Source organism: Delphinus delphis, chromosome 13, assembly GCF_949987515.2.
Source record: "Delphinus delphis chromosome 13, mDelDel1.2, whole genome shotgun sequence".
Taxonomy (NCBI): domain Eukaryota; kingdom Metazoa; phylum Chordata; class Mammalia; order Artiodactyla; family Delphinidae; genus Delphinus; species Delphinus delphis.
Window position 1 is genome coordinate 76,984,929 of NC_082695.1, and position 25,424 is coordinate 77,010,352.

General features: G+C 42.9%; 1 protein-coding gene across 2 annotated transcripts; it reads left to right on the forward strand.

Annotated features, from left to right (window-relative positions):
* Positions 1-915: 915 nt before the first annotated feature.
* SERPINB5 (serpin family B member 5) lies at positions 916-25,424 on the forward strand. 2 transcript variants are annotated; one of them, XM_060029186.1, is made up of 7 exons: positions 916-989; positions 7,035-7,209; positions 10,050-10,187; positions 12,928-13,045; positions 15,325-15,467; positions 20,199-20,366; positions 23,667-25,424. In XM_060029186.1, the coding sequence occupies exons 2-7, from the start codon at positions 7,042-7,044 to the stop codon at positions 24,057-24,059; spliced, it is 1,128 nt and encodes a 375-aa protein (XP_059885169.1). In that variant the 5' UTR covers positions 916-989; positions 7,035-7,041; the 3' UTR covers positions 24,060-25,424. The 2 variants fall into 2 exon arrangements, with proteins under 2 accessions (XP_059885169.1, XP_059885170.1); XM_060029187.1 differs by lacking the exon at positions 916-989 and adding an exon at positions 1,110-1,216.

Sequence of the window (25,424 nt, forward strand, 5' to 3'; positions counted from 1 at the left end):
GTTTCAGGTCCTTTTCTGGAGAACAGATTCGGTCGGAAGGGAGGAGTTCCCACCGCAAGAAGGAGCTGTAGGAAGGCAGGAAAACTCTGGAATATGCAAAGAGCAGACTCCGCAAAGAGATTCCAGGGCAAAATAATCCTTTTTTTTTTTAAAAGGCTTATTTTTCTTTTCTGATGTGGACTTTTTTAAAGCCTTTATTTATTAACAACAAATTTGTTTAGTCTTTATTGAATATTGCTTCTGTTTTATGTTTTGGTTTTTTGGCCGAGAGGCATGTGGGATCTTAGCTCTCCCACCAGGAATAGAACCTGCACCCCCTGCATTGGAAGGCAAACTCTTAACCGCTGGACCTCCAGGGAAGTCCCTAAAGCTGGGTAATCCTAATCACAATATTTTATTGGGAGCCCCATCAGCAATTTCTCCCATCAATTTGGTATTACATATTCTGCTAAGTCTAATGTATTTAATTTCTATATTCCTTACTTTCTTTTGTGATCACCTTTCTGTTTAATAGGTAGCTAGCTACCTCTTTGGCATCTAGCAGAATGAGCCATGGACGTGAGGGTGCTTGAGAAGTATGAATTATTACAGCCATCACATATTCCTTCTATTTTATATAATATTTCACCCTCCGGTCCCAAGTGGGCTACTAGGGTTGCCCTTCTGTATGTATGCGTGTATTCAGCCTAAGGCACGATCCGCCGACAGCCCTGTCCTGCCTGAGCACGTTGCAGGCCTTTAAAAGCTGTGCAGACAACAGCAACTTCGGCGTGAATCATTTTTCTCAATCACGGACAAGCTGCCAGGAGGCATGAGTAAGGGCCAGGGCAGAAGTGGGCGGGACGGAGGGAGGGCAGGCTGGGCGTGGTCACAGTGGGCGTGGCCCCGGTCGGCATTCAAGTGAGCAAGCAGCGTGCTTCTGCCCCACATCAAGGTCCTACCGCGTCTGGTTTTCCTTTTCCCTGGCCGTGCGATCGCTGTAACTTCAGGTAAGCAAAGTGCAGGTAGCAAGGTGGTGATTTCTCTCTTTCTGGCAAGTCTTAAAAGAAAATAGTTCTTTGAGATGGTGAACACAGTGGACAGAATGGCTTATTTTCAAGAGTAGGCTGTCAGCTTCAGTACGGCTATCACCCCCTACATGGGCAGCATTTCCAGCGCCCAGTCCTTTGGGAACCAGGCATGCCGTGTAGGGAGCAAAATTACTTAAAAGTACAAGGTAAGAGCATGAAGAAACAGCGTGGCCGGGAGGTTTTGGTGTTGGGAGGGCCCAACAGTGACTCGCAGAGGAGAAATTATTTCCGAGGACGTTTCCAGCCCTACCTTGGAACTCAGAATGAGTTTTGCGGTGCTAGTTTCGGAAAGGGTGTGGTGCCCCAAACCTGAAGAAAGTGGAGACGCACAGGAGTGTCCGGCTCGCCTTCTTGGGTTGGCACTGTGGGCTGAGGTTCAGTCTGCGGAACTGCTGTTCTTTTTGGCATTTTAAAGCATCCAGTGGGTGTCCATTTACTTGCAACTGCGTTCTTCCAGGCAGGAAGTGTTCTCCCTCCCTATTCCTAGGCTTCAAGATACTTGAAGCAAATTACAGATTTCAAATGTGTGTTCCTGGACGACTTTTCGAATAGGTTGGCCCATAGTTTCTTCCTCATAGAAGCTACTGTTTTGATGGCTTTCTTTAAGCGTGTCACGCTAAAGAGCAATTTACCAGGCCAGGCTGATCTGGAGGCTCGTGGTCAGATGAGGCTCAGATTCCCAGGGCTGAGGGGTCTTCCACATCCTTCGGCTCCCACCTCCCCCACCCCCCGTTTTGTGGGAGATGGGGGGAGGCTCACGGAGGAGAAGGGGCGTCCAAAGGTCCCTGGCTTACATGGGGCAGGATGAAGCGGAATCCAAGTCTTCACACTCACGGCTCCTGGACTTTTCCAGGTCACCATGAATTTTCTTAACAGCTTTGTCACCCCTACATTACCGAAGAGGTTTTGAATAGAATTGGGTGCGTCAAGACCTCAGTCCCCACCCATATACGCAGGTGTTTGATGGGTTCCTGGGTGGGTGGAGAGATGGAAGCTTGTCTGAAGAAAGGATTCTCCATGTGAGTCAGTGGGTTTACATCTTTGCTTCTTAGCACCTGAATTCTGTCACTTCAGTCCCTCTGGGTTGTGAGTTGACTTTGAAGGTACGAAGTCTCAGCAATCTTGGTCGTCCTGGCGTGGTGAGTCTGGCCCTGATTTACTGTTTTAGGCAGCGGTGGGATGGCTGTCAAGATCAGGCTTCTCACCAGATGGGAGCAGGTATGATGGCTCAGAATATCTGAGCAAAGCAGAGGCTCCCCTGCCATTGGAAAGTAAGCAGTTGACCTTATTACTAAGAGCCACATTGTCCTTTCCCGCTGAAAAAGCACTTTTCATGTACATTTACTCATTTCACCACCTCATTAATCCTCATGCTATTCTTTCACACGGCAGAAGCTGCAGGATCTCCTATTGTCTTACTTAATCTGCCTCTGACATTTTTCCTTGTGAGGTGAGAAAGTGAACAGCACAGACTGTGTGTTTAGACATTGCATTGTAGTTGTGGTAATAGGCAAAGGTATTGCCTAACGATTGTTTCCACCAAATGGTCTACAGATGAAAAGTTTGGGGAATATTGGCTTGGATGCATTAAAACTGTTAGAAATCTTGATGCAGGGACCAGTGAACCCCTGTGAGTCGAGAGAATTGACCTCCCCACGCCTCCACCCACCCCAGTGCACATGTCTGCATTCATCTGGGGTCTGCCTGCTGTCTCTGAACTAGCAGTTCTCTCTGGCACGCATTTCTGCATGGCTAACTCCTCCTTATTCTTTAGGATGCGCCCGTAGTGCGACTTATTTGATGTCACTGTCTCTGAGGAGAGCTCACTGAGATTTCTGCTATGAGTGCGCTGTCTCCCCTAAGGGCTGCATGATAACTTATGCCCCCATCAAAACACCCATCACACCTACAGCACATATCATGCCACTAGGTGACAGCTCCTCGGAGGCGGGAACCGTGCTATGTTCCCTTTTGATTTGTTAATGTCTAGATCAGGTGCCTGACATGCATTATTAGGTACTCAGTTAATACTTATTAAATTAAAGCAATATAAGATTGATAGTTGGCAACACAAAGAGTGGAAAGAGAACATGAGTTTCTGCCAGTTGGAAAATCAGGAAAAAAAAGTTTTGTGTTGATTTAAAAAAAAGAAAACATGTAAGAAAAAAGAAGAAGAAAACATGTAAGGTATCTTTGTATCTCTAAAGGGGTAATCCAGGACCCTTAGGATTTTTGGAACTCTATAAAGACTCCTGAGAGAACAAATGTCAGCAAAGACACAATTACCAAGAAGGAAGGTGATAGGTGTGGTCAGGAACTACCAGGCTGGAACATAGAAGAGTGAGTGCCAGGTCTGGTTTGACCACTCTCACTCCCCGTGTGGATGGCCTGGGAGAATCACTACGTCTCTGTGTGCCTCCCTTTCCACATCTGTAAACTGAAGCGATGGGGCCAGACTAAATCCATCCAAGGTCTTGTCCCCCTTTAAAGGTGTATGGCTTTAGGATGTATTGCAAACCATAAAAACAAAACAGGCAACTTTACAATTAAACTTTTACAACTTCTTGTTGTTTGTTGCATTTCTTTGTTGTTTATTACTACTTAAACTTTCATTTCACGTTTCCCTGATTAAAAGTGGCTTTTAGGGCTCCCCTGGTGGCGCAGTGGTTGAGAGTCCGCCTGCCGATGCAGGGGACTCGGGTTCGTGCCCCGGTCTGGGAAGATCCCACATGCCGCGGGGCGGCTGGGCCCGTGAGCCATGGCCGCTGAGCCTGCGCGTCCGGAGCCTGTGCTCTGCATCGGGAGAGGCCACAACAGTGAGAGGCCCGCGTACCGCAAAAAAAAAAAAAAAAAAAAGTGGCTTTTAAACATTTAAGTCAATAAAAGATGTGGTGTTTTCTATGTTGATGCTGTAAATTAAATTCTCCTTACTTGTTCTAATCATTAGAAGGTTTTCATGAGAATGAAAGAAGTTATCTCTGTAACAATGGAATAATACAATAAAAAGAATGTGCAGCGATTTTCACACCCTGAACAGGTCATTAGATATGAAATTTACTACGCAGGAATTGCTAATCTCTACTCTTGTACCCATAATTTTTATAGCATTTGCTCGTGCAAAATGGTCTGCATAGGAACCTGACCCATTTTCCTGGGTGTGTATTGCTAAAGTTGGTGAGATTTGTTTAAATGCTTCATCTTGCACCACAGTGAGGTGGCAATTGGCTGTGGCCAAAATCATCCCTTGAACTATCTCAGACCAAATCAGCTTTACAGTGTTTTTAGGTCACTTGCCACTAATCACCAAGCAACTGATTAGATTTACCAGGCAATGTTTGATTGATTACTTAGTTGGTGATCATTTGCCCCCATAGACACCTCAGATGTTGGGTGTGCCCTGATTTACATTCTCCAACAGGGACTGAATCTAAGCCTTGAATTGCAACAAAGTGTTAATTATATTGTAATTAACTGTACTTAAAGCCACCATGATCTTGTATTCACGTAGAGCCATTTAGATGAAACAAATTGCAAAATGTTATAATGAATAAATGAATAATACTTCAGTGGAACAAGATGGCATTTCCTTACACTTTGATCCACTTCTAGGATCCACTTTTAGGTGTCTGCTGTCAAACTCCCTCAGCAGATTACTCCAAGGCCTTGAAAACACAAAAGACACCAAACTTCAAAGTTTGTTATAAATGATGCAAAATTATTCTAATTTCTCCTCCTGGGTGGTTGGAAATATGGGCTGGGAAGAACTACTTGGGCTTGATAAAACATAATTGGTATGTTTTCATACTATCATTGGTGTGGTTAGGCCTTGAGTTGTTGAAGCTTTGAGAAGTTCGCAGGGGTTTGGGTATAGGTTTCTCTATTTGGTGAAGAAATACCTCATTTAGGCTTTTCTATTTGGTAGAGAAATAACTCCTGTTGAATTTTAGTCATAGATGAGCTCAGCATTATCTGTGTTAAACTCGCTGCCGGAGAAAGCCAGACTTCTTGTCCTGAAAGTCTGTTTGGGATTCCCCAAACGTTTTAGGAAGTTTCTTTTAATTTCCCTGTGGCGGACACATGCTTCTGTTTCTGCCTCATTGCCCTCTGTGTTCCTCATGCTCGTCTGCTTCCCCTGAGAGCTCACTCTCATCTCATGGCCCCTACCTCTCCCCAGATGAGAGAGCATAAGGTAGTAGGCCTTGAAGAAATGTAAGATGCCTGCCCTGACTTCAGGTTACCTTACTGTAGGTGCATAATGAGAACACTGAGTTCACTTAGCTGTACTTTTTGGACCAAGGAGGAAGCAGTCACTGGAGATGACCAGTGACCATGAACAGGGCAACAAAACTTTTTTTTTTTTTTTTTTGCTAATGAGCTTGTTTTTACAGATTCCAAGATATAGTATAATCTTTTTGATTCCACCCTACACACAAGCCACATGTCCCATAAAAGGGAGAATTCCAAAGAACTGTTTGAAGATCAAGGGCCCATTCCTTGATCTTATTCTCACGTCTTTGCATTTTGAATTTCTGTTCAGGTATAAGGTGCGAAATTGAGATCCTATTCATGCATTTGACTTTAACACATCCTTGAGTCCCGACTGAGGGAAGCCCTCTGTCTTGAGTGGTGATGCTTTGTCTGACACCGGGGAGCATATCCTGCCTGACGACCTTCAGTGTCATGTCTTCTAGGGGTAATGAGAGCGAGAGTTCTCAGTCAAGACCAGAGGCTCGCTGCTGCCATTTCCACTTCACCCGGCTCCGCAGTTTTAGATGACGCTGCCCTCTCTTTCCTTTAACTCCCATGTTACTTGTTCCACTGTTCACATGGCATGGCATTCTGCTTATACATATCTGCCCCAAGAGATGGAAAACTCAGAGGAAGGGAGGGGGTGCTCAGGTGATCCTTATAATACTTTTCGTAGTGTCTTCCGCATAGTAGATAATGTACTAACAACAAAAACAATCATAGCTATTGTTTATTAAATATTGCTCTGTGCCGGGTGCCCTACTAAGGCATTACTTACTTTATTAATTTTGTAGGGCTGCTGCAACAAAGGACCACAGATTGCGTGGCTTAAAACCGTGGAGATTTATGCTCCCACAGTTCTGGAGACCAGAACTCTGAAATTAAGGTGCTGTCAGGCCCTTGCTCTCTCGGCAAGCCCCAGGGGAGAATCTGTTCCGTGCCTTTCTCCTGCTTCTGGTGTTGCCAGTGAACCTCGGTGTGCTTGGCTTGTAGAAGCATTGCTCCAATAATCTCTACCTCTGTCGCCGTAGGGTGTTCTCCCTTGTGTCTCACGTCATCTTCCCTCTGCACGTCTGTCTTTGTGTCTTTTCCCCTGTTCTTAAACGGACACCAGTCTTATTGGGTTAGGGCCACCCTGATGACCTCTACTTGATTCAATCTGCAAAGATCCTATTTCCAAATAAGGTCACATTCACAGTTACCCAGAGGTGGGACTTCCACCTACCTTTTGGGCGGGGTGGGGAGGGGGGGCACAATGCAGCCCATAACACTTACGAAATAGTAACTTGAATCGCACAAAACTGCTGTGATTTGACTAGTTTTGATCTACAAAAAACCCAATTTTGTATGCTTTAACCTAAATCCTAATGGAAACAATATGGATAAATAAAACCAACTGATTTTGATCAGTGCTGTCCATCGTTCCGACCATGTGCAGAGGCCATCGTAGCCAAGTGGGCTCGAATTTGGAGATTCCGGGCAGAGCTGTACACACGGAGGACCTCACATGTTGGGTGTTCAGATCTTAGGACATTTGTGCAGGAGTTTCTTTACCACTGGCTTTTAAATTTGCATTTACTGAAAGTTCCTTCCTTCCTCTCTTCTACCCAAGACCACGACTTTGTTTGACTAGAATTCTTATTGCGTTGGCGAAATGCAGTTGAGAACACTTTAAAGGTGATTTAGAAATAACCCCACTCTTGTTCTTTGTTCTAGGCCCACAATGGATGCCCTGAGACTGGCAAATTCGGCTTTTGCCGTTGACCTGTTCAAACAACTGTGTGAAAAGGAGCCAGCGGGCAATGTCCTCTTCTCTCCAATCTGTCTCTCCACCTCTCTGTCACTTGCTCAAGTGGGTGCCAGAGGTGACACAGCAAACGAAATTGGACGGGTAAGCCCCACGCCTTGTTTCTGCTTTGAGTGGAAGCAGAGTTATAAGAACACACAGGTGGTGCCTGGGGAGAAAGGAATGAGGTTCTGTGGTCGGAATTGCTCAGGAACGAGAGTTTTGACATTTCCAGCACTCTCTTAATCTGTTTTTAAATGTGAAAGCTCATGTATGTGTCCTGCAACCCATGTTTAGAACAGGCACTATGTTGTGGAGAACGCAGGGATCTGCTAGGCAATCACAAGTTTTCCGCTAACAAGTGGCCTTTGGCAAGTCACCTGACGTCTTTCTACCCGTTATATTGTAAGCATCAGTCAGGATGATGTTTGTTAAATGTTCCACTGCAGATATCCTGACCAGAAAGACTGTAAATCTACACCCTCCTGTCTTACGCACGAAATTTATTTACAGCATCATCCTTTATATTAAAATGCAGCCTGAACTATATTCTGCTCTATAATATATTCTACCCTATTGGATAGACAGAATATATCCGTGTTTATTTCAATACAGAAATAATGTTTGAAATTATCTACCTTTAAGTAACGTGGATAAATAAGAAGATGGGTTGTGCTTACCTATGTTTTAGAATACTCCCTGGGATTTGAATATCCCATTTGAGAAGAATGGACTAAGGTGATGTTTTACACACGCACACACACACACGCATGCACACATATATAGGAGTACGCATATATATATGTGTACACATATAAATAAAAAACTTCTAAGAATTTCCTTTTGGTTATAGCTGAGTATCTCTGTAAAGTTCTTAGACCTTCAAATGAGATGATTTTCTATACTGTTACATTTTAAGTCCTTATTTACTTTTATTATTTAAAAAAATTGAGGTATAATTGACATGTAACATTATATTAGTTTCAGGTGTACGGTATAATGATCAATATTTGTATATTCTGCAAAATGATCACCACAGTAAGTCTACTTAATGTCTGTCACCATATAATGATGAATATTTGTATATTTTGCAAAATGATCACCACACTGTCTACTTAATGTCTGTCACCATACACAGTTACAAAAAACATTTTTTTTAATGATGAGAACTTTTAAGATCTACTCTCGTAGCAACTTTCAAATATACAGGATTATTAATTATAGTCGCTATGCTGTACATTATATCCCCATGACTTATTTTATAACTGGAACTTTGTACCTTTTGACCTCCTTCCCATTTCGAGCAGCTCAGCCTCTTACCCCCTACCCCCCAATCCTTGCCATTTACCTTTAGATAATAAGTGAAAACCCTTCTAATTCCATTCCGTTATTATTCTTCCATTGATCATTCTAGTTCAAAAGAATCTCTCTTTTCATGAGCTCATAAGCATTTAAAAAGGGAACATCTTTTATCTATAAATCCCCAGAAAATATGACCCACAAAATGTTATTTGTGTCAGGATGGCAAATTTACGCTTGAAACTGAGTGGAACTTGAAAAGGAAACTTCCTTTGTGGGAAGAGGAGCTGTACCTTTTCGTCCGTCCTCCTCTTTCAACTCCACCCCACAATCCCTACCCCATCTCTCATTCCTCATTTCTCATCTCCCATTAGAGAAGAAATAGAAAAGAGGACTTCCTGGTAGTAGGTCTGTTCCTCAGTAATAGTAATAAAGGTCTTTTCAGTACACGCAATTGTTTCCCCACAGTGGTTACTTGGGTTCTTTAATTTTCTGGTCTTTTTGCCTGTCATTAGGCATGAGGGTTACGTACAGCCTCGGACCAGCCAGTTTGACCCTGCAATGCGGAGGCTGTGTGACTCGTTGGTGCAATGTGCCCATTTAGTGATCACCTGAGGTGTGGCATCAGGGCATGGTTCTTATGAGTTAGGAGAAAATCACCTTATCCTGACATCATGTTTTGGGCACCATGGAGCAGAGGAGATGCTGAGCTATTGGTTGAAACAAAAGAAAAGTTAGGAAAAAAATAAAGGGATTTAGGTCTTATGGAAGATAGCATCCTAGTTTTAAGTGGCTTAGAATATTACTATAAGAATACTTATTAACATTTTGAATCCATACGATATTTTAGGTGTCTTAACATATAATATCTGTAATCCTCATAGCACGTCAGAAGAGTAGGTGTTCTCAGTTCATTTTACAGAGGGGAAAGTACAGTTCTGAAGAGTTGGGCAAGATGACATTTCTAGTAGGTACAGGGTGGGATTCAAAGGCTACCTAACTGTAGCCCATCGATGGCATGGTAGCTGCCTACCATAAATGACATATCAGCCCGTTTGGCGCTTGTTAGAGCAACTAAAAGGACTGGATAGGCTCTGGCTAAGGACACCTCTATCCTGGAATCTGATACCTGCCTAATGATTGTCTCTCGGTATTAATTTCTCTCTTCTTATCTCAAAATTGGATAGAGATTATAACCCAGCTTCCTTCTTTTCCAAGTTTGGAAAAGAGCATGGAGGCATCACTTTGAAGAAAGGGCGAAATTTCCTTATAGTTAAATCAAGAGAAGTGTATCTTTATAGCAATGTTTCTCAACTGGGGACAATTTGCCCCTCCCCTCCCTCACCCCTCTCCCGGACATTGGACAATGTCTGGATACATTTTTGTTGTCACAAATGGAAGAAGGAGTGCTACTGACACCTAGTAGGTCAGTGATGCCCAGGACAGCGCCCTCCCCCGCCGGTCCCAGAACATAGAATTATCCAGTCTGAACTGTCAACAGTGCTAAGGTTGAGAAGCCTTGCTTCTGGGAAAAACAGAGCCAGGAGATACTCAGGACCAACCCGAGGAGGTTGACCATGACCATGTGTCCACCGCAGTGGGAAGAGGCAGTGCTTCACAGATAATAGATTTTTTTCTCTTCACAGGTCCTTCATTTTGAAAATGTCAAAGACGTGCACTTTGGATTTCAAACAGTAACATCGGATGTCAACAAACTTAGTTCCTTTTATTCCCTGAAACTAATCAAACGGCTCTACGTAGACAAATCTCTGAATCTTTCCACGGTAAGTGGTTCAGAACAATTAGCAAGATTCAACTGTTTATCAGGGGTGACACGTTCTCATGGTTAGACCAACAACTTTTTGTCAGTGAAAATCCTTCCTAGGATGCTCATTTACGATTTATTTAAAATAAATTAGTCCTAATGGAGAGGTTGAATCTAGAGGGAATCAATTGCAGTCACATATTTTAACTTAAAATATAAAGAAGCTGTGAGTTTCCTTTTCCCTCTAAAACACCCACAGATCCCACCCTTCCTCTTAGCTTCCTCACTGAGAGAAATGGAGAATGGGATTATTACTCTCTAATAAATGTGTCTCTATAGATGCAAGACAGCTCGTGATTTAAACATCTTTGTTCTTAAACAGCAGGGCATAGAGCCTGGGACAACATTTTAAGTTCTTTACCTTATTTTTTCATGCACACAATGTTCTCCTGATGTTTCTCAAAATCAGTGAGAAAAATCATAACGGTATGAATTAAAAGTTTTCATCGGGCTTCCCTGGTGGTGCAGTGGTTGAGAGTCTGCCTGCCGATGCAGGGGACACGGGTTCGTGCCCCGGTGCAGGAAGATCCCACATGCCGCAGAGGGGCTGGGCCCGTGAGCCATGGCCGCTGAGCCTGCGCGTCCGGAGCCTGTGCTCCGCAACAGGAGAGGCCACAGCAGTGAGAGGCCCATGTACCGCAAAAAAAAAAAAAAAGTTTTCATCGGTCATAAACTGGTTTTGTTTGTTTTATGAGGCTGTTCAGGTGGGTATCTATACAAGGTAGAGGTGGTAATTTCAGCTATTTCTTGAAGGAAGCATATAAAGAACACAGATATATTCTTAAATTTGATCCAAAGTATATCATAATGCTTTAAAAAATATGTATTTGAAACACATAGCCAACATCCTCGGCTGCATAGTGGTCATTCTCTACCGTAGTAACATCAACTTGATTCAGTTTGTGTTTGGATGGTCAGAATTTCAAGCTTTCGAAATCTAAAAGGTAGACTACCAGTTAAATATTTTGCCATAGTTTTACTACTTTCTGCAATAGGTATTTGTTTTCCTGGTGGGGATCTTTTGAGGACATAGGTCATTAGATGTTGTTGTGAGTTTATTCTTACTGCTTAAAGGTACATATACACAGCCATTCTTCTTCCAACAATCACCTGGGGAATTAAAGAAATACTGAGATGTGGGTTGGGGCCTGGGCATGGAAAGAATTTTAAAACTCCCTAGGTGGTCCTTAGTGATGCTTAACGCATTTTTTTTGCTGGCAGTGAAGATAGTGGAGGCCCTTCATCTTGCTGAGTCTCTGGAATGTTCTTAGCTCTGTCAGTAAATGGTAACACTCAGTCCCAAGGTTGGGTTGCAATGAACAGAATCAAATTGGGCAAGTTGTTCTGAAAAAAATCCAAGGAGTCCTGTGCTTAGGAAGTGAAGCGACGTGACATTTAATAAGCTGTGTTTAGTTTGGTTGACCTTCCACTCAACATTTTGAATTATTTCAAACCGAGAGTTGCAAGGAATTTTTTAAAAGGCTGATTCCGTTGTTCCTGTTGGTTGTATATCATCTATAATTTTACTAGTAACAGTACAAACAAGTGTGGTCTGAGGAGGGCCACCTGTATCAGAACTACCTGGGTGTTAGAAGTGCAAATTCCTGGCCTTGGTTCACTAGAATCAAGATCACCAGGGACTGGATTTAGGGTTTTCCGTTTTTTTTTTTATGCCTTTTCTTTTTTTAAAAATTTATTTATTAAATGTATTTCTTTTGGTTGCGTTGGGTCTTCGTTGCTGCGCACGGGCTTTCTCTAGTTGCGGCGAGCGGGGGCTACTCTTTGTTGCGGTGCGCGGGCTTCTCATTGCGGTGGCTTCTATTGTTGTGGAACGCGGGCTCTAGGCACGTGGGCTTCAGCAGTTGTGGCATGCAGGCTCAGTAGTTGTGGCTCGCGGGCTCTTGAGCACAAGCTCAGTAGTTGTGGCTTACAGGCTTATTTGCTCCGAGGCATGTGTGATCTTCCTGGACCAGGGCTTGAACCCGTGTCCCCCGCATTGGCAGGCAGATTCTTAACCACTGTGCCACCAGGGAAGTCCCGGGTTTTGCATTTTTAACAAGCATTATAATGAGAAGAACTGCTCTGTTCCTTACAGTACTGTGTTTCAAACTTTAACATGCAGATGAATCACCTGGGAATCTCGTTAAAAATTCAGGTTCTGATTCTGGGGTGGGGCTTGAGATTCTGCATTTTAACAAGGTCACAGGTGATGCTGCAGGTCTTGGTTCTTGGACCACACTTTGAGTAGCAAGCATCTTTAGAATATTTATTTATTTCAGTGTGGATAAGATTTTTCTTCTCATAGAGTTCTCTTTTCTGTACATTTCTTCCATTCTAAGACATACATATATAAATTTACATTTTACCTGTATGTACATTTTAATGTTTCTGAAATTGGAATTCATATTATAATTGTTGTGTTCATGTAGCATAATGTTTCTTTTCTCCCCCCAAACTAATGCTAGATTGATGGAGGCATTTAACAATTGATATTGTCTTAGAATTGAACAAATGAAAGAATACAAAGAAAATTCATTGATTTTTACATAAGGTTTCAATTTATATAGTGTTACAGATTTTGAAGGAGTATCCATCGTAATAGAGATTTAAAAGTCCTTGTGCTAGAATTGTGTACCAACATAATGGTTTAACTACAGACTTTAAGGACTTCGTGATTTTATGAACTGGATGTTTTTCAGGAGTTCATCAGCTCTACCAAGAGACCCTATGCAAATGAAATGGAGACTGTTGACTTCAAAGATAAATTGGAAGAAACAAAAGGTCAGATCAACAACTCAGTTAAGGAACTCACAGATGGCAAGTATCCTTTACTTATTCTGCTATAAATCACTAAGTAAACAGACCATATCGTCTCGTGAATCTGCTAAGCATAAGATTGAACATCTGGAGGATTCCTTGAATGTTTTCCGTATACAAGCTAAATTCTTGTCCATCAAGCCATTTCAACCACTTGGATTTCTGGATATCATCAGTTGGCAGAAATTCTGAGTACTTCAGGTTTAGTCTGCTAAAATGGGCTGCCACATGCCCTTCTGGAGGCTTGGACGTGCCCCCAACAAAGTAAGGCTCTGGGCCAGTTCCAAGGCTGGTTTTTCAATCTGGAAGTGAAGGGCTTGGACTATAACTTGATGATCCCTGAGGCCACTTTTGGCTCAAAAATTCTACAAATTTGTCAAGGAAAAAAAGACAAAAGGTCTTAGATAATCAAATACACAGGTAGAAAAAACAGAACAAAACAAACCATGGTGGAAACTTGCCCCAGGTCTCACAACCCTCCTTACCTTTGGCCCTCTGATAGCCCCGGGGCCCGGGGTCTCTTCTGCAGCTTCCACCTAGTCCTGCCTCTTGCTCCGGCTTCCCTCAGGCCTCTCCCTTTCCTGACTCCTCCCTCCATTAAAATTCTCTGTGAGTTGTGCTCCTTGCTAGAAAGGAATTGGAGCTAAGATGAGCCCGGGTGCAAATCAGTGTTCACATCCCCCTTCCCAGGGGACATATTTGTACAGGTTTTGTATAGGGAGGTAGCTATTGGGACAAATGAATTTTCTTTGGCTTCATATGTAAAGAAAAATCTGGTCTAACTAATACCAGGTTAGGCAATTTTAAAATGTATATGTGAAAGGCAGCTCCCGTTTAAATTGCTGTGTGACGGTTTTGCTTTTTTTTAAATTTATTTTTTGGCCGCCCACATGGCATGCGGGATCTTATTTCCCTGACCAGGGATCGAACCTGTGCCCCCTGCAGTGGAAGCTTGGAGTCTTAACCACTGGACCACCAGGGAAGCCCCCCAGTTTTGCTTTTAAAATTGTTAACGAATTGCATTTTCTCTCCATGGCACTCTGTTTAAAAATCTTCATAAATTTGAGTTTTTTACTGGAGAACGTAGTTTAGTGAAAAGACTTCTCTGAATTTGAAACCAGAAGCTCGAGGTTGAAGTTAACCAGCATTTACTAGGTCCCCACTTCTTCCATGATGCTATTACATATTCGACCCATCATATAGCACTGGCAGGACAGGTTACATCGTTTGTGGGTCCCAGTGCAAAATGAAAACACAGGGCCCTTTATATTAAAAACCGCATTAAGAATTTTAAGATGGCGACAGCAGAGCATGAAACAGCGCAGGGCCCTTCACACCTAGTCACAGGCCCAGGAAGTGGGCCTGAGCAGTGGTGTGAAGATCTGAGAGATTAGGTAAATGAAATATCCTTGGCCAAAAAGTCAACGCTCTTCAAAGGCAAGGACTTCATTTTATTAAGGGCTTATCACCACCTGTTTTGGCTGTTGGGGATTTGACACTATGGTCATTACAATTGTTATGGAGCTTATGGTGGTAATTACAGCTGACCAGGATGCAAACAAAGCAGTGTGATTTGGGGAGGGGGCGGTGAGCTGCGGGGCAAAGCGGGGAGCACTGACCTGGCTTCACACGTGCTTGGCCGCTGAGGGAACCAGGAAAGCCACTTGGCCTCTCTGAGTCTCAGTGTCCTCAACTGTGAGATGGGGATAATGACCTTTGCCCTACAGGATCATCATAGGGAAGTGAGATAAGACACGTGACCGTTCGGAGCACAGGGCCCGGTAGAAAGTAAGCTTTCTTGTATTTTCCTTCCCGAGCACAGGCTCTGGAGTCACAAAGACCTGGCTTTGAATCCTGAATTCACCCTTGCTCGTGCATCATCTTGGGCGAGGGACTTAACATGGAGTCTCAGCTTCCTCGTCTGTAAAGTGGGGAGCAATGCACGATACCGTGCCTGTGCGTGGCTAGCACATTGCCTCGGACAGAATGGGCACTCCACAGTGGTAGCTTGTGCATTTCTTCTTGCTCCTCTTGCGTCTTTTCCCCCCTCCCTTCCCCCCTCACTCTCCTCCCCAGGTCTCTTTGGAAAGTCTGGTTGAGGCAAGTTGCAAGGAGAAAAAGGGGTCCTTCTTAAATGAGATGGTCTGGGCTACCAGGCCGTACGTGGCGCGGCTCTAGCCAGGGTTAAATGCCCAGTCAGTGGATTCACATGGGGACACCAGGGGTGCTTTGCAAGCATAACCCCGTGCAATTTTTTGGTTTCCTACCATTGTTTGCAGGCCGCTTTGAGAACATTTTAGCTGACAACAGTGTAACAGACCAGACGCAAATCCTTGTGGTTAATGCTGCCTACTTTGTTGGGAAGTGGATGAAGAAATTTCCTGAATCAGAAACCAAAGAATGTCCTTTCAGAATCAATAAGGTATGTGGGCTGCGTGTTGCAGTCAAAGGATCCCAACTATAGATCTGAAAAATTATAGCAACACAAGGGACCCTAGGAATTCACTCCAATGAGGAAAATTAAGGCACAGGAGGCAGTGGGCTTTTCCTTAGACAGCAGCGGGGAGGGGCAGGGGCTGTTTAAGAGTAGAAAAAGAACCATAAGAGAGAGACGCTCACCCTTTTTCCAGAATGTCCTCAGGGTCTGATCTGAGTGAGAGTTTATAGAGCTTCTAACACAGTGGGTAAAGCTAAATCACCAACCGGAAAATAACTACAGATGTTTGGGGCCATTAGTAAGAAAGGAAAAGAAAAGGAACAAACCAAATCCCAACATTAGAGGCCTTTGTATCATCACGAAACATTGACCATTTGGGAATCTCGTTCCAGGTTAATGAGCTCCTCTGTGATCTCATTTCTCACCTGTTAATAGTGAAGTAAATGGTTCTGATATTTTAATTTAAAAGATGCTTTGAGAGGGCTTCCCTGGTGGGGCACTGGTTAAGAGTCCGCCTGCCGATGCAGGGGACTCGGGTTCGTGCCCCGGTCTGGGAAGATCCCACATGCCGCGGAGCGGCTGGGCCCGTGAGCCATGGCCACTGAGCCCGCGCGTCCGGAGCCTGTGCTCCGCAATGGGAGAGGCCACAACAGTGAGAGGCCCGCGTACCGCAAAATAAATAAATAAATAAATAAAAGATGCTTTGAGGTACTCATTGGCTGTGAAGGAAAAAGCATAGCTTACTCGTCTGCAGTGCTGGGACTCATTATGGGGAAGAATTACAATAGAAATCTGTATCGCAGGGAAGTCTCATGAATACTACTGAGTGAATAATGAAGCCATATCCCATGCCCAAAACAATTCATATAAATAGGTAAAGTGCCTCCTCTATAAATGAAACCGAAGCACTGAGACTGGAAAACTGGCCCATTTCGTTAGAGGACCTAGGATACCCCAGGTTCTATATGATGGTGTGGTTTCGTCTCATTTGATGAGATCTGGCTTGTGTCAAGAATGCAGACTCAGAACTGTGCATCAGTCAGCACAATCTCGGAAGGAAGCTTATTTACCCTGTAACTCTTGTGCATCAATTCTAATTTTCAGGTCTCTCCCAGCACCTAGAGTACTTAGCATTAATCACTTTTGTTTTTGCCAAATATTATCATTGTACTTTCTTAGTGCTAGAACCCAAGAAGAAAAGACCTTCAAGATACAGTCTATACCTGAATTGACTGGACTGGTTCCCATGACTTTTTGTTTGTACTCACAGCATTTGCATTCATAGTCCACACCCTCCCCTCCCAAATCCCCTGCTCCAGCTGTGTTTTCCACACTGAAATCGAATTATTTATTTACTTATCTGGATCTCTTACTAGTGCATGGACTTTTAAGGGCAGGGATAATGTTTTGCCCATCTCAGTTCCTATAATTCCTGGCCCAGTCCCTGACACATTAATAGGTGCTCAGCAAATGTTCGTTGAAAGAATGACCTATCTGGAAGGATCAGTTTGATTAAATAGCCAATAGCAAACAAAACCTTTTTGGCTTTTGGGACCGCCATGGGTTCCTGTGCAAGGTGCATGGGCCGTTTTCCCTGGGAGAGGACGATAATCACTGAGTGTGCTCCTTACCTACTGGAAACCTCTGTGGTCCTAGGGAGGGAGCCAGGTCCCCCTCTACTTGCTGTTCCTCCATTTGGCTTCCCAGATTACAGTGGTCTTCTCATTACTGCCTGCCAGGGCCCAGACTGACCCTGCACACAGGGCTCTGACCAGGCATCAAACAATTACTTCTTTAGACTCTGTATTTTTCACATATGGGTCCCTGAGTTTTAAACACGGCTTTTTGACTTTCTTAGTGTTGCCTTTTATTTGGAGCTAAAGTTGAACTTGACTGTACCTAGCCTCTGCTGTGAGCGGGGACCAAGTGTTGGCCCCAGTGACCCTCACACGGAGTGTCCCCTCCAGAGTGGTTAGGGTTGGCTCTCCTCCCTGGGAAGGGCTGGCAAAGGGGCCTTGAGAATGTTTAAGTGAAACCTGAAACATGGTGCTTCTCATACCGGCTGCAGGGCCAGCCCAGAACATCATCAGAACCAGGTAACGGTGAGTGAGTTCACCATGGACTTTTGTGCCGACCACCCTCAGATTTGTGGCTTTTACATTTAAGAAAATGTTAATGGATGTCTTTTATAAAGGTAGGAAGAATGTGTGCAATTCCTTTATTCTTGTTGTTAAATCATAAAGCTAGGTCATATCACGTCCTGGAGACTCAGACTCTAGGAAGAGAATTAATAAGGATTTTAAATGCCATTGATCTCTCAGCGGTTCACCAAACAAAAAAATAAAACACTATTCAAGGCTGCGTGGGGATATATCCCGCTTTTGAATGCAGGCGCTATTACTTTTCCTTTGTTTCCTTTGAATTGCTTTTGTCAGCTCCTGAACTTTTGGGGTGATGTTACTAAATCTTTTCTCATGTCCTTTGGTGTCTCTTTTAAGGGTTAGACTAAATTGATGAAGTTATATTATTAAAAGTTTAGTACAGGGCTTCCCTGGTGGCGCAGTGGTTACGAATCCACCTGCCAACGCAGGGGACACGGTTTCAAACCCTGGTCCGGGAAGATCCCACATGCCGCGGAGCAACTAAGCCTGTGCTCCACAACTACTGAGCCTGCGCTCTAGAGCGTGCGAGCCACAACTACTGAAGCCCGTGTGCCTAGAGCCCTGCTCTGCAACAAGAGAAGCCACCGCAGTGAGAAGCCCACACACCGCAATGAGGAGTAGACCCCGCTCGCCGCAACTAGAGAAAGCCCGCTCACAGCAACAAAGACCCAACGTGGCCAAAAATAAAATAAATTAAAAAAAAAAAGTTTAGTACAGTACCTATCCTGACAAAGGTGGACACACACACTCACGTGCGTGCACACACACCCACACACACACCCACAAACACACACACACACTGTATTGGATATTTTCTGGGATGGTCGTTACTTAGTCCTATTTTCAGAATATACATCTTAATTTATGTTTTAGAAAATGGGATTATTGTATCCATAGTCAGTGCTGATAAATGAAATAGATGACCGTTTTTGGTGGTCACAGCTTCTGTGAATTCAGAAACTATTAGTACTCTAACCTGATGGAGATTTTTAGACAAATCTATACTTCTTTGAGGGAAATACGTGGAAGAATTACCAGTTAATTTCAAAAGTAGTATGTTTATTTTAAAATCATAATTTTGTTTCTGGTTATACATAGAGTCAAAGTCTTCAATTATCTATCAACCAAATATTTAGTGAGCAATTACTATGTGCTGGGACATACCAAGATAATAAGACATGGTTTCTGCTTTGACTGTAGTCTAGTTGGGGTGGGGGTGTCGCATACATACATTTTCTAACATTGTGACAAGTGTTAAAATAGAGGTATGTACAAAAAATAAAATAAGTCTAGCTTTGCTTGAAAATAGTGTTGGGTAACACTATTACCATTCGAAGATCCCACATAAAAGCTTTACTGTAATATTATTCCTGCAGACCTGATACGATGTTTGAAATTTCCCTCCAAAGAGGTTCGGTTAACAGGCAAATATCCCATGGGAGGTATAAACCAAGACAATAAATTGCACTAAATTACTATCAGTCTTTTACTCCTTAGTATGAATTAATTTTTCTTCAGAAAATGAGTCGCCTCTGTAGCAGAGATACAAGGTCAGATATTAATGGGGACACAGAGGAGAAGAAAAGTCCTGGGATGCTGCCTGGAGAGAAAGGCCTGAGTGATAGGAGCTGGAAGAGACTTCGAGATACTTTTGTTTGTTATCATTCTTAATTTTTAAAATCATGAAATATTGCAAGCATACAGAAAATTATAGAGAATAGTATAACAAACACCAATGTACCAGCAACCACCTTTGTAAAATCTTTATATTTTACCTTATTTCAGATATTTTAAAGAAAAAATATAGCAAGAATTGCACTGTCCTGTGTAGCCCCACCACCCCTCCATCTCCCTGCTTCCTCTCCAGAGGGAACCATCATTCTGAAATTTCCAATTCCTTCATTCCACTGACAAGGAAACTGAGGCCCAGAGAGGTTAAGTGACTTGCTGAAGGTCACAGCGTATGTTTATGTCACATTTGAGACTAAAACCAAGGTTCTCCTCTCTAATCAGATCAGAGCAGGAAGAGGGGACCGAGGGCGGGGTGACTAAAACCGAAGGCAGACGGAGAACAAAACAAGCATGGTTTTGTTCTGCTATACGTTAACTTTTCCATGTTAGGCATTGTATAAGGAAAAGCTACATAAATGGACATGTGGGTTTGCACTGGAATTTACTTTCAAGTGAGCTCTACCAGGAATGGTTTAAAGATCTTGTAATTACAGGCATCTATAAAGGCTAAGTTAAAATTTGCCTGTATTTCCAGTCATCCTGTCTTATTTTTAATGTTTTATATATGCAAATACAGTATTATATTATGGATAGATCCTGTAATTACAAAGCACATGGATAACTTTTCAAAGGAAGTCGTAAACTCTTGACGGGACAGTCTCTGATGGTGTAGATTACCTGCCTGCCTCTTTAAGCCATAATGATGTGAAACTATATCAGGAACGAATTTATGAGTACGTGTGTGTATAGCTGTGTGTGTATAGAGGGGTGTGTGGGCGTGTGTGAGAAGAACAAGCAGAACAAATTTCTTCTCCTTTTTTAGACGGACACCAAACCAGTGCAAATGATGAACGTGGAGGCCACGTTCTGTATGGGCCACGTCGACGGTATCAACTGTAAGCTCATAGAGCTTCCCTTTCAAAACAAGCACCTCAGCATGCTCGTCCTACTCCCCAAGGATATGGAGCACGGGTCCACGGGCCTGGAACAGGTGAGGAGGGAGGCGGGCGTCCAGCCCGCAGGCGCAACGGAGCCAAGGAGATGCTTGGGCGGTGCTTGTGGGGCTGCGGCAGCCTTGCCTTAACGATTCACTTGCTCAATGGTCTCTAAGGGTTTCACGGTTCTTTGGGGGCCTTTCTCCTCAATGTTAGAACAGTTAATATTTATTTGGGACTTATAACGTGCCAGGAGCTGTAAGTTGCCCATGCGCACTGGCTCATCTAATTCTCACCGCAGTCCCAGGAGTGAGAAACTATAATATTACCCTACTCACGTTTACCACCGAGGGGCCGGAGGCACAGAGGGTGGGTAACTGGCCCAGGGTCACGAACTCGTGGGTGGTATGTAGAATCGGAAGGTGAGCCCAGGAAGTTGGAATCTGTGTTCTTAACTCCAGCGTAGAGCCCCTGGTAGCATCTTGCGTGAGTGTGGTGCGTGTGTCACAGTTGACACATTCACTCAAGTCCACAGTGGACTTCGGGGCTTGCGCTTTGTGTTGCATGTTCTATGGGTTTCTGAAAAGTTCTTTTAATGCACACACGTATACAAGGTTTTATTATGCTTTTATCCAGGTAGAGACACAAGGTTTAACTGACAGTGGAGGTTTCACCTGCCTGGGAATGACTTTTTAGCTTCCCCTCTGCTCTGTCAGCCCCCTGCAGCCCCGAGACCCGTTGTTCTCCCTCAGCCCTGCCCTCCGGGCTTCCTGGCTCCCCTCCACCTGGGCCTCTACCCTCCACCAGGAAGAAGGAGGGGTTCTTTGACCAGCCCGGGATTCACCTGCTTTATTTCCGGTCACACCTCAGTTACTCCCTGACTTTCCAGGGGACAGTCTAACTTGGTCCCCATCCTACCTGCTACTTTGATTCTATGTTTTATCCATCACTTTATTAACTGAATCATAATTCCCATCTTCATTCTTCTGTTCACTCATCTGTCTCTTTTTTACTGCACTTCACGCCTTAGTCTCATTTTTTTCTTGCAGCCGTTATTCAGCTGTCTCACACTTTACTTCCTTAAAATACCCTCACACCATTTTTTGTTGTTGTTGTTGTTAAAGTACAGAACGAAAGAAGATGATCTTTTGAGTCTCAGAAGGTATATTGAAGGATACAGGTCGTCTCAGTTTGCTAGGGCTGCCATAACAAAGTATCACAAAGTGGGTGGTTTAAACAACAGAAATTTAATGTCTCACAGTTTTGGAAGCTAAAAGTCCAAGATCAAGGTATCTGCAGGTTGGTTTCTTCAGAGGGCTGTGAGGGAGAATCTGTCCATCCTCGCTTCTGGAGATCTGCTGGCAATCTTTGGCTTTCCTTGGTTGTAGACACATCACTTCAGTCTCTACCTTCATCTTCCCAGGCATCTCCCTGTGTGAGTGTGTCTGTATCTGTGTCCGGAATTTCCTTTCTTATTAAAAGGACACCAGTCATATTGGGTTAGGGCCTAATGATCTCACCTTAATTAATTACACCTACAAGGACGCTATTTCCAAATGAAGTCATATTCCAAGGCACTGTGGGTTAGGACTTCAATACATGAATTTTGACGGGGAGCAGGGGCAGACACAATTTGACCCATACAATGGAGGAAAAAGGTTATTTTTTCTTCTTAATGACTTTTGATTTATGGATGAATTTTCTCTTGTCTTCTCACTCTCAGGTAGTAAATGGCCAAGAGACTGTACTTTTTGGCTCAAAAATTCTAGTTATCTATGACAATCTTTTGGTCTTAATAATTTGTCTTAAATAAAACAGTGTCCATGAAAAAATACTTATCAGAACTTAGCAAGAGAATCCAATGGTTCCCTCTGCCATTAAAAAAACTCGTGACCAGCTTGTAACCTTGTCATCTCCCTGATTTTTATAGGTTTCACATGAGTAACTTCAGTGCAGAATTGCCCCATGTAGTAATAGTCAAGGTAGCATCATTCTCTGTTGCACATGTATTTCTCCTCTAGCCAGTGGGGAGGCTGGAAGGGCAAGGAGCAATTTAAGATTTGCTCAGTGAAGAATTTTATGTCTAAATCATTTTATGAGTCATTGCATATCTCTCATTTTAAAAATAGCCAACTGAAATAGATGCATTCTTCACCTATGATCTAAAAGGATGATCCTAGACAGTTCAAATTCTCATTTTGAAAAGAGTAACTTTAGCTTTAATTTGAGTTATGAAGTTTGATACCATGTCTAGGGCACGAATATTCTAGATTTCCTAGTAGAGAAGTCAAGATAAGCATTCAATAAATATTATGCATAAAAACTTTTCTAGTTTTACATTTATTGCACTATTATCCATGCAACATCATAATCCATGCATTCATTTCTATAGAGCTACTCTATAGTTAAAAGAAATGCCCTCATAAATTTCAGAACAAAGGGACCATTGTCGTGGAGTGAGTGGAGGAGAACAATGCTAGGTAGCTGGGTAGACCATTTTTATTTTTAATTAATTTTTATTGGAGTATAGTTGATTTACAATGTTTTGTTCACTTCTGCTGTACAACAAAGTGAATCAGTTATACATATAGATATACCCACTCGTTTTTAGATTCTTTTCCCATATAGGTCATTACAGAGTATTGAGTAGAGTTCCCTGTGCTATACAGTAGGTTCTTATTAGTTATCTATTATATATATAGTAGTGTGTATATGTCGATCCCAATCTCCCAATTTATCCCTCTCCCTGACTCCCTGCTTTCCCCCTTGGCAACCGTCAGTTTGTTTTCTATATCTGTGACTCTGTTTCTGTTTTGTATATAAGTTCATTTGTACCATTTTTTTTAGATGCCACATATAAGTGATACCATATGATATTTATCTTTCTCTGTCTGACTTACTTTACTCAGTATGTCAATCTCCACGTCCATCCATGTTGCTGCAAGTGGCATTATTTCATTCTTTTTTATGGCTGAGTAATATTCTGTTGTATATATGTACCACATCTTCTTTATCCATTCTTCTACTCATGGACATTAAGGTTGCTTCCATGTCCTGGCTATTGTAAATAGTGCTGCTATGAACATTGGGGTGCATGTATCTTTTTTGAATTATGGTTTTCTCTGGATATATGCCTAGGAGTGGGATTGTTGGGTCATATGGTAGCTCTGTGTGGGTGGACCATTTTTAAGAGAACCTAGTCACACACCAAAACTGCAGGGCTGATTCCATCTTTGATGAACCATCTGTACTGCTTCCAAATAGGGCTCACCGTGACATTTTATGTTTTTAATCAAGGAGGATCTTTTACAATTGGAAATAAAGAAAAACAATTTCCTCTCCTTTTTGTCCTTCAGGTTGAAAAACAACTCAACTCAGAGACGCTATTGCAGTGGACCAATCCCAGTGCCATGGCCAATGCTAAAGTCAAAGTCTCCATTCCAAAATTTAAGATGGAAAAGATGATTGATCCCAAGGCTAGTCTGGAAAACCTAGGGCTGAAAAACATCTTTAATGAGAATGCATCTGATTTCTCTGGAATGTCAGAGACCAAGGGAGTGGCCCTCTCAAATGTCATTCACAGAGTGTGCTTAGAAATAACTGAAGAAGGCGGGGATTCCATAGAGGTGCCAGGATCACGAATCCTGCAACACAAGGATGAATTCAATGCCGACCACCCCTTTATTTACATCATCAGGCACAACAAAACTCGAAACATCATTTTCTTTGGCAAGTTCTGTTCTCCTTAAGTGGCAGAGCCCAGGTTAAGTCCCACCCGACTTCTCTGTAAACTCTGCAACCGAGAATCATTTTCTAAATACAATAAATTGTTAATATTGCTGGATCAGGAAGCTGCTCATATTCACACTAATAGGCCTTTCTTCCAATTTTTTTTTGTTGTTGTTCTTTCCCTCCCACCCCGTTAAAAGACAATACTTTCAATGAAAAGGAATCACCTTAGAGAAAAAATATGTATTCATCATTTGTCAAACTATCTAGGGTTTTTGGCAGGAATACAGTCTTTCACAAAGAAAATTCCTATAAGGAGGATCTGGAGAGGATTTTATTACCAAAGCTTAGCCTTCCATCACTGGGATACAGAATGTTCTAGACATTTGCTTTTCCCTGAAAGACTGAAGAAACTGGTACATGGGCTTTGCAAAACTTTCCTGGAGCCAATGAAACTTGGACATACGTTCAGGCTACTGTATGTCCACAGCGCCTTACATTAAACCCTGTGGGACAAATATTTCCTTCAAATTCTGAGTTTTGGAGATTTTAGAAAGATAATATGTGGCACATACTGTATGTTACGGATCTCCATTGATAGAGGCTGGAGCAGAACCCTATAAATCAACACCTTAATATTTCTGCCACAAAATGTAGACTGTCCGCACAAAATAAAGACTCCAGGTAGCCCATAAGTATCAGGTTTTGCTGCCCAATCAGTGCGCCACCTACTTCTGAAAAAACTTTCTTTTCAGAACTTTTTGAAATTTTGGAGTGTTGGACCTGTAGTAACCAAAGGACAGCACCTCAAGGGGAAGCTCAGATCTTATTAAGGATTCACTTTCACTGTTGCTAGAACCCCTACCTGGTTGTTGGGTTGGTGAGAGACCACCGGCAGGGAATTCTAACTGACTCACAGGCTGGTGGATGTCTGACCACCGGGGCTTAAATGCACAGGGACTTTCACAGCAGACAATAAAAGAATTTTACGAGTGTTGAAGGGACTCGTCTCTCTGTGTACTGTGATAGTGGGAAAGGGGGAGGAACTTCACGCTGCTAGGAAACGTGACTAAAGCTATTGATATGCTCGCACTGCTGTGACTTGTATTTTTCCAAAGCCTATGGGTTTCGTTACTGTAGACAGCTAGCTGTGAACCTACAACAATTGCAGTTTTTAAAGATGTTTCTGAGAAGTTATTTATGTCACCAGTTCACGTGTTAATTCACTACAGAAACAGGACGGCGTGGAAGATTGGGATCTGGTCACAGCACCCCCCTCTTTCTCCTCTGGCTTTGTTGTAAATAGGTTCAACTTTCTTCTTACTCCGAAGGTTCAATATTGAATTCCTTTTATGCTGTTGACAATAAAATATTATTGAATTACA

Bases quoted from the DNA above. Each gene is read 5' to 3' on its own strand.
- SERPINB5 (XM_060029186.1), top strand. From the start codon at position 7,042: ATGGATGCCCTGAGACTGGCAAATTCGGCTTTTGCCGTTGACCTGTTC. The intron at 7,210-10,049 runs GTAAGCCCCACG...TTCTCTTCACAG, and splicing joins CAGCAAACGAAATTGGACGG to GTCCTTCATTTTGAAAATGT. The intron at 10,188-12,927 runs GTAAGTGGTTCA...GATGTTTTTCAG, and splicing joins AATCTCTGAATCTTTCCACG to GAGTTCATCAGCTCTACCAA.